The 9370-nt window shown below is 42.7% G+C and overlaps 1 protein-coding gene across 1 annotated transcript in view; it reads right to left on the bottom strand.

The window, feature by feature from the left end:
• Positions 1-4431: 4431 nt before the first annotated feature.
• LOC107289937 (zinc finger protein 91-like) overlaps positions 4432-9370 on the bottom strand; it is a 62596-nt gene continuing 57657 nt past the window's right edge. The window contains exon 23 of the mRNA XM_029284666.1: positions 4432-4816. Within this exon, the coding sequence (XP_029140499.1) occupies positions 4549-4816 (268 nt within the window). The 3' untranslated portion in view covers positions 4432-4548. The remainder of the gene's footprint in view (positions 4817-9370) is intronic.

Genomic DNA, 9370 nt, shown 5'->3' with positions numbered 1-9370 from the left:
CATCAGAACCCCATTAATCATTCTGGCCCAAACCCCTTTGGGAACTTGAGAAGCCTGAATTAACAAGCCACCATCCGATACACAGAGGACGAACAGCCGAATGAATGAACCACTGACAGTCTAACACAGTGTTTCTCAACCTTGACAATTTTAAGGCATGTGGACTTCAACTCCCAGAATTCCACAGCCAGCAATGCTGGCTGTGGAATTCTGGGAGTTGAAGTCCACATGCCTTAAAATTGTCAAGGTTGAGAAACACTGGTCTAACATGAGCTTCTGATTCATGCAACTCCGACAAACACGTTCCCCACGTCTTAGCCTAATCCACGCTTTTCCAAAGACGGACAAATGAAGGTGTGTGGACTTCAAGTTCCAGACTTCAAAGAGGTTTGGGAAACATCGGCGCAACTGGGCACTGGGTGCGAATGCTGCGTCTCAGCTCCACTTGCGCCTGCCTCCCAGCAGCCTCTCCCTCCTTTGTCTGCCGGCAGAGGCACTTTGAGGTCGGGGGGGGAAAGGCAGGGAAGCAGCACCCCAGACCCGGCTCACCCACCCGGGGCGCCGGCCTTGTACCCACAGCCGGCAGCCCCCCTCCTCCCCATGCAGAAGCTCCCCTAGGAAATGGGGGGAAACGGCCCCTCCCTTCGGACGATCCCCCTTTCTCTCCTTTGCTCCCCCCGGCCCCTTGCCGGGGCCGTGCATGGGAAAGGGCGGCAGGGGAACATGGGGCCGCGACTCCCACCCCGGGGAAAGACATGGCCCGTCTCCACACTCGCCTCCAGCGCGGACCCCTTTGCATGGGCAGAGCCGCCACTCACGGAACTAGGGACCCCCGTCGATAACCGGGTGCCCGCAAGGATTCCCGGCAGCCTCTGCGCCTTCCGCAAAGGCCCCGCCCCCACCTCACAGCGGAGGGAGGGGGTGAACAGAAAAAGCAGCCTCTTGCTACTGACCCCTCCGGGTGCCTGGTTCCAGCGAAGAACCCCGCGCATGCTCAGTTACTTCGTGAGGCTGAGAGTACTCCGTTGGATTCTGTGCGAACTGACACAATTACCCGAAAGGGCGGGAAAGAAGAGACCGCCTGAGGGAAGGGGGAGGGCAGGGATGATGGGTATGAGAGTAGGAGGAAAGGCTCCCTGCCCTAGAAAGACGTCGGCGTTTAAAGAGGCGGGAGCTTCTCCATCTTCCTGTCCAGGAAGCGTCTGTGGAGATGGAGAGAAATTTCCCTGGAGGATTTGAACTTACTCAACCTCAAGAACTGCCCTGAAGGCTCTGCAGAGATCGGAAAAACCTCAAAAAGGCCCAAATCCTGTCAGAAATGGCCAGGCGGTCAGAAGATGAGGACCAGGAGCCTCTCTGGGAAACACAACTTGTGTCTTGCTATTGTCCCGAACTCCGGCCTGAAGGGGAAGAAGATTGCCAGGGAAGCCCCAACCGGGAAAATGGAGATTTCTCCTGTTTCTGGTTCTCTGCTTCTGTACCCGCAGCTTCCCTTGTCCAATTCTTGGCTCCGGGTGTCTCAGGATCACCGGGAAGGCCGAGCAGCTGCTTGTGCCCAAAGAAAGGATGCTGAAGGGAAAGAAAAAGCCACCTCAAACTGGAGAGGAAAGCTGAACGTGGTGGATGTTCCAGAAATTTTACCTCACGAAGCTCCTTGGAGGAGAAATAAAGAGCGGGGAAACGGCGTCTTATCTGTTGACTGGAGAAAACGTGGAACTGTAAAAGGATGGAAAGCAACTATGGAAGAGGGAATATAATATTAAAACACCACAGCAGGCGAAAAAGAAGTGATTTTTATTTGGTGATTGAATAGCAAACACTCTCAGAAAATATTATTAGGAAACTTCAGACCTTTGTAGAGTTTAAGGCAACTTCTAGATCAGTGGTTCTCAACCTGTGGGTCGGGACCCCATTTGGGGTCGATCGACCATTTCACGGGGGTCGCCAAGCAAGGCTGTCCGCCATTTTTTTTGTCTGCCATTTTTTTTTGTCCGCCATTTTTTTCCCCTTTTCCGGCGGGTGCCTTACCTCCCTTGGGCTGGGCCAGTTGGTGGTCGGCCTGCTCCGTCTCTGCCGCTTGCCAGTTACGCCTCGGCCGGCGCAGGGGGCGGAACCACGCATGCGCGGCGCTCCTGGGCAGGGAAAGTCCTCGACTTACGACCGGTTGGGTAGTCCTCGACTTACAACCGGTTTAGTCCTCGACTTACGACCGGTTGGGGTCGCGGCATTAAAAAGGTTGAGAACCACTGTTCTAGATAATGAATACAAAGATACAATTGTTCAATATGTAAATGGTATAAAAGGTCAATGACTAGGAAGATATATGGTATAGTATGTATGGCAAAATAACAGCCAGAAAAGTCACACTATGTTCAACCTGTTTTTAAATGTTTACTTAATAAAAAAAATTGAAAAAATAAGAAAAATACAATTGTCTAATTTTCTGACTGTCACTCTGATTTCCATTTCTCTAATGAAGCATTGGACAATAACCAGCAGAAAACTGGAATTGGTGCCTTTTCTCCATTTTGAGAGAATAATCCAGCTGTACTGTTTGAATAAAGAGGTGCAACCCAGCAGGAGCCTCTGAATTTCAGAAGTTTCTCCCCCACCCAAATCCTCCCCCCAAAAATTGCCTATTAACAATTCTTAGGGCTTTTCTTATGGTATAGTAAGCAGAACTTTTATTAGACAAACTTAAAATTCCCACCCCTTACTTGTAAACTGAATCTAACCTTACCTTGCTTATTTTACTCTATTACCACAGGTTAGCAATTATTTCTATTTTATTTGATCTATTTCTATCCCTGTCTTCTATCTCTGTATATGAAAACCCTTTTCGCTCCTCTGTAGATTTGTCAAGGGGTCCACTTTTTCAAAAGTAACTGGACTTCATGTTTTCTTGAAGATGTTTCGCTTCTTATTCAAGGAGCATCTTCTAAAGATGCTTCTTCAGAAGATACTTTTTGGATGAGAAGCAAAACTTTTTCAAGAAAACACAAAGTCCAGTTGCCTTTTGGAAAAGTACATTTGGGAAAACCATTATCTGAGATCTCTGAGAATCTCAATAGGCATTTGACTAGGGGCTTTCATCTGTCCTCCCCATGCATAATCCTTTATTACTGGAGCTGCTTTGGGGAATTCTCCGCCATGGCAGGCTGCATGAAGTACACTATCCTGGATTTTCAGACAGGGAGATCTCATTTTTTTTCTTTCAGTTCATCCAGCTTTCCCCTTCTGTACAAAAAACTCTCCAGTGAAGGAGGGGCTACAGTTGTATACAGCCCCATTGATATTCATTTTCATTTACATTAAATGTTAAGAGTTTTTATTAGCCCTCATCTTACCATAGAAAGGTAAAATATGGTCTAATGCTAGGAAAGTCTTTTGCACATGCATTTCAGAGGCTTCTCGTTATTCTGGCTCCATTTTCTGTGAGAGGAACTCTTCATCCTGAAACTTTCTTCACACTCAAATTAATATTTATGTGATTATTCTCTGACATCATTTTTCTCTGACCGAAAAAAATTCCCTGCTTCTGCATTTGTACTGGCTGACTTAGGTTTCAGTGGACAGAAGAGCTGGATTATTTTTTCGTATTCCTCCTCACACTCCACAGGAAGTTCCTATTCTCATTTCTGCTATAGAGGAAGAAAGATTTAAAAAGTTTTGTCTTGAAGAGATGCCTCGGGGAGATGCAGCTCCTTCTGCTTCTTGCAGAAGCAACACCTATTAAATGTCGACCTGATTACATCCCTCTTAAAGCAATCATTTTTCAGCTCAATACTGGGATACATTCTCAAGTGAGCCCCTTGCCCAAAACTGAATAACCAAGGTAGAAACTGTAAATCCAGTGAAGTTTTTGTAGTATTAAGTATAATTTAGAGGATCTGATGTTACACTGTCAGCAAATGTTTCTTTTAATTTAGCACAATATCCCAAGATGTTTCCAGTTTCAACAACTTGCAATTCATTATATAACTTCTATTGACAGCTATACAAAGCTTAACTGCAAAACAATTGCTACTTAAACTATTCTATTCATAAGATATCTTCATTAGCATTACACTTAATTTGGTCATTTATATTTAGCTAAAAATTCTACAAGTTTTTCCTGATTTATGCCTTTCCCATAGTATGCCTGGAGTGACATTTTGCCAACAAAACCCTATGCTTCCTCTGAAAAATTAAAGTTTTATTGGGGATTTGGGCTTTCTTTATTAGGATCCAATCGAAAATGGGATAAACATGAAGAAAAAATGATGTCCTTATTCATGTGTGACCTTTAAATGACAGTACCTACAAAAATCCACTGTTCATAATTAAAATACCACATGCCTAGCGTTTGGTTTCCATTAGTAAATTCATGTCTCTGGGGCTTCCAGTTGTGAAGTTCAGACTTAAAAAAACCCTTTCCCAATTCAGTAAATGCAGTTAGGAAATGCATATATTTCAACAATTAATGTAACATTTAAACACATGTATATGGAACATTCGGCCACTGGTCCTCTTGAAGCTTTTTTCTTATTTCACAGACTTATAGGACTTCTACACTGTGTGAGTCCTTTCATGGGAGTTAAGATAACTGTTCCTCATAAAACCTTTTCCGCACACCATACATTTATAAGGCGTCTCCCCTGTGTGGGTCCTTTTATGGGTGTTAAAATAACTGTTCGTAGAAAAACTCTTTCCACATTCAATGCATTTATAAGGCTTCTCCCCTGTGTGGGTTCTTTTATGGGTGTAGAGACTACTACTCCAAGAAAAACTCTTTCCACATTCCATGCATTCATAAGGCTTCTCCCCTGTGTGGGTCCTTTTATGGGTGTAGAGACTACTACTCCAAGAAAAACTCTTTCCACATTCCATGCATTTATAAGGCTTCTCCCCTATGTGGGTTTTTTTATGCAAGTTAAGAGAACTGTTTGAAATAAAAGTGTTACCACACTCCATGTATTTATAAAGCTTCTCCCCTGTGTGGATCCTTTTATGGTGGCTAAAGTTACCAGAGAGAGAAAGGCATTTTCCACACTCCATGCATTTATAAGGCTTCTCTCCTGTATGTATCCTACTATGGTAAATAAGTTGGCAGTTCTTAATAAAGCTCTTTCCACACTTCTTCGTATTGTATCCACGAGTGATCATTTGGAATAGTTCCCAGGAATCTTCATATTCCTCCACATGATTACCTTCACAAGAAAGAAAAATGAAAATAACTTTAGGGAAAAACAGGAAAGTGTAGTAAGTATGAATATAATGAAAAACAAACTTCTTCAATCTTCTAAGATGCAGAGAAGGCATTCAAGAATTTGATTCAAATTTTGGAAGATAAATTTCAGTAGTTCTCCAACTATGTGTGATTAACCTATTAACCTAAAATCGGTTCTGATATCGCTGTTTTATTAACCTGACATCTTATTATTCTAAATAGGAAACCTTCATTTTGTTTGCAAATAATAATATTAAAGATTCTAACTACCAGCAAGAATGCGTCCTTACATTTAAAGAGGACCTGTCATTTCAGATCCATCACGGCAGCGCCTGTTAGCGGGCATCCAGTCACCTGCTGCCAGCCACATCCCACACCTTGTTGTGTCACTGCCGCATCACCAGCTGTCCCATTAAAGTGAATGGGACAGTCAGTGAGTCAACAGCGGGTCAGAGATGACAGTTAGGATTAGGGTTAGGGAATGGTGACAGTTAGGATTAGGGTTAGGGAATGGTGGAATGGTTGGGGAAGATGATAGAATTCTCAACGATGACTAAATTGACTCTGATTAGGCAAAGGATCGTATCTATATTTATTAGTGATTGTAAACCCGATGGACTTTTTGCTTAAAAAAAGAAAAAATGAACCTGTGATCAAACTTGTGTTTGAAAATTAGAAAGGATAAATTATGCAAAGAAGCAACAATAATGTAACCTTAAAAAATGGAGACCAATTATGACTTCTTTATTACTTTGTCTCTTCTCTTTTTTTAAATTTTATACTTTTTTCTTATTCATTAATCACATTATTCTATCTTCTTTATTTCCTCTTCAAAATTTGTAGTTTTTATTCTGATAAAATTTCTTGCATATTCTTACCCAAAGAAGCCATGTTCCTATGATTTTCCAGCATGACTTCCCGATACAGTGCTTTTTGGTCGGCATTCAACAAAGACCACTCCTCATCGGAGAAATACACAGCCACCTCCTTAAAGGACACAAGACCCTCCTGAATGAGAAGAAAACAGAACAAAAATCAGGAGGATTTTCAAAATCTGTCTTATTATTTAAGTGATTCCAAGCAAAGACATACATTTCAGGCTATTCAAGAAAAGCACTCCCACTTTTCATCTGGGTCTGTCTGTCTGTGTCTCTTATCTATCCATCCCCATCCATCAGCAAGACTTTCAGCATCTGGAGAGCATCAACTGGTTGGGCCTTGGAATCTCCACCTGTCACTCATTCCAATCAAACCAGTGTTTGCAGAAGAAAATGTGGGGATTGTGTTGGTGGTTCATTTTTATAATTTAAGTAAAAAGCTTGTGGTGTTTCCAGAACACACAATCTTATCCATGCTCAAAACCTTCATTAAAGTTGTTTGAGAGCCACCCAGGGATTTACATGGCTGTCATCAATAGACAAAGGCATACAAGCCCTGTTTCTGCTGCTCCTCAGATTACAAGGAATCCACTGCTTGTATCCCAACCCAATGGCTGAAGAAGAGAAACCTGCCTGGGAATAGCATTTCTCATCCTTTCCAAAGCTGGATTGTTTGGCCCAAAATTCCAGGCATAAATTGGAGTATTAGAAATTCCTCTAAAGGCTGAAGGATTAACAGTCTGCTTTATCTTTTAACCTGGTGCCATTATTTTTCTTATCACTGGTTATAAATCCATACAGTGAGGGAAAAAAGTATTTGATCCCCTGCTGATTTTGTATGTTTGTCCACTGACAAAGAAATGATCAGTCTATGATTTTAATGGTAGGTTTATTCTAACAGTGAGAGACAGAATAACAACAACAACAAAAAACAACAACAGAATAATGCATTTCAAAAAAGTGATAAATTTGCATTTTAATGAGTGAATAAGTATTTGATCCCCTATCAATCAGCAAGATTTCTGGCTCCCTGGTGTCTTTTATACAGGTAACAAGCGGAGATTAGGAGCACTCTCTTAAAGGGAGTGCTCCTAATCTCAGCTTGTTATCTGTATAAAAGATACCTGTCCATAGAAGCACTATGGAAGATTCCAAACTCTCCACCATGGCCAAGATCAAAGAGCTGTCCAAGGATGTCAGGGACAAGATTGTAAACCTACACAAGGCTGGAATGGGCTACAAGGCTATTGCCAAGCAGCTTCGTCAGAAGGTGACAACAGTTGGTGTGATTATTTGCAAATGGAAGAAACACAAAATAACTGTCATTCTCCCTCGGTCTGGGGCTCCATGCAAGATCTCACTTCGTGCAATTTCAATGATCATGAGAACGGTGAGGAATCAGCCCAGAACTACACGGGAGGATCTTGTCAATGATCTCAAGGCAGCTGGGACCATTGGTAACACAGTACACTGTAAAGGACTGAAATCCTGTAGTGCCCCCAAGGTCCCCCACTCAAGAAAGTACATGTGTGTCATGGTTCCGAAAGAAATAACTTTTCAAAGAACTTTGAGGCTTAATTACCTTAAAGAATCCTTTAATAGGTTACATGATTCAGCACGAACAGAGGAAAGCCAAGAACTGAAACACCCCCCCACCCTAGCTCTCGTGACAAAGCACAACTCCCTCCCTCCTTTCACAGTCATCAATCATATGCTCCAATTAATTTGAAGTGTGAATTGTTCCCCCCTCTATTCTCTGTTACTACAGTCTGCTGTTGCTTTGACCTTGGCTGTGCTATGCTAAGATAATGTTATTATTCACAGGCATTCCTCCCCACTCATATGGCTGCAATGTCTGCTTTAACCCTTGAAGTGATATGGCGCTCCATGGCATCGGACCCGGATACCTTCGAGATCGCCTCCTGCCGCAGATTACCTCCCATCGACCTGTACGCTCCCACAGAGTGGGTCTCCTCAGGGTGCCGTCGGCCAGACAGTGCCGGCTGGCGACCCCAAGGGGGAGGGCCTTCTCTGTGGGAGCTCCCACCCTCTGGAATGAACTGCCCCCAGAGATCAGGGTCATCCCTGATCTCCCTTCCTTCCGCCGCGCCCTTAAGACTTGGTTATTCCAGCTTGCAGGACTGGCCTAGGGTAATTTTTAGAGGGGTTTTAATTATATTTTAATTGGACTACGTTTAAATAATATTTCTTTTTAATTAATTTTAATTCTGTAATTGTTATTTATGTATTTTTAATCGATTGTCAGCCGCCCTGAGTCCGCAAGGAGAAGGGCGGGATATAAATTTAATTTAATAATAATAATAATAATAAAATAATAATGTAGGCTAAATAAGATATGTTTGCTTCTTCACATATGTCGAGCAAGAACATCCAATGTTAGCAGACTTGACATCATGTACAGTCCCATCTGAAGTTTCCCAATGAAGATCTGAATGGTTCAGAGGAGAACTGGGTGAAAGTGTTGTGGTCTGGTGGGACCAAAATCAAGGTCTTTGGCACCAACTCAACTCGCCCCAAGAACACCATCACCATCGTCAAACATGAAGTTGGAAAGATTATGCTTTGGGGGTGTTTTTTTGTTAAGGGGACAGGACAACTTCACCACATCAAAGGGACGATGGACGGGGCCATGTACTGTCAAATCTTGGGTGAGAACTTCCTTCCCTCAGCCAGGACATTGAAAATGGGTCATGGATGGGTATTCCAGCATGATAATGACCCAAAACACACGGCCAAGGCAACAAAGGAATGGCTCAAGAAGAAGCACATTAAGAGTATGTCTAGTTTAATGAAGAGAAGGACGAGGGGTGACATGATAGCTGTGTTCCAATATCTCAGGGGTTGCCATAAAGAAGAGGGAGTCAAGCTATTCTCCAAAGCGCCTGAAGGCAGGACAAGAAGCAAGGGATGGAAACTAACCAAAGAGAGAAGCAACCTAAAACTATGGAGAAATTTCCTGACAGTGAGAACAATTAACCAGTGGAACAACCTGCCTCCAGAAGTTGGGAATGCTCCAGCGCTGGAAGTTTTTAAGAAGAGACTGGACAGCCATTTATCTGAAATAATTTATTTATTTATTTATTTATTTAATTTAATTTATATGCCGCCCTTCTCCCGACGGGACTCAGGGCGGCGCACAACATATTTAAAACAAAACATAAATACATTCCCCCCCCAATAAAACCGAATTAAATCAAATTTTAAAGTTGTGTCTCTGTCAAATTGCTAAAAAATAAACCCCATATAAAATCCTCCCTAGGTC

This window comes from Protobothrops mucrosquamatus, unplaced genomic scaffold, assembly GCF_001527695.2.
Source record: "Protobothrops mucrosquamatus isolate PMUCROS unplaced genomic scaffold, P.Mucros_1.0 scaffold_142, whole genome shotgun sequence".
Classification (NCBI taxonomy): Eukaryota; Metazoa; Chordata; class Lepidosauria; order Squamata; family Viperidae; genus Protobothrops; species Protobothrops mucrosquamatus.
The sequence above is the reverse complement of the archived record's forward strand: the minus strand, read 5'-3'. Positions and strand labels throughout refer to the sequence as shown.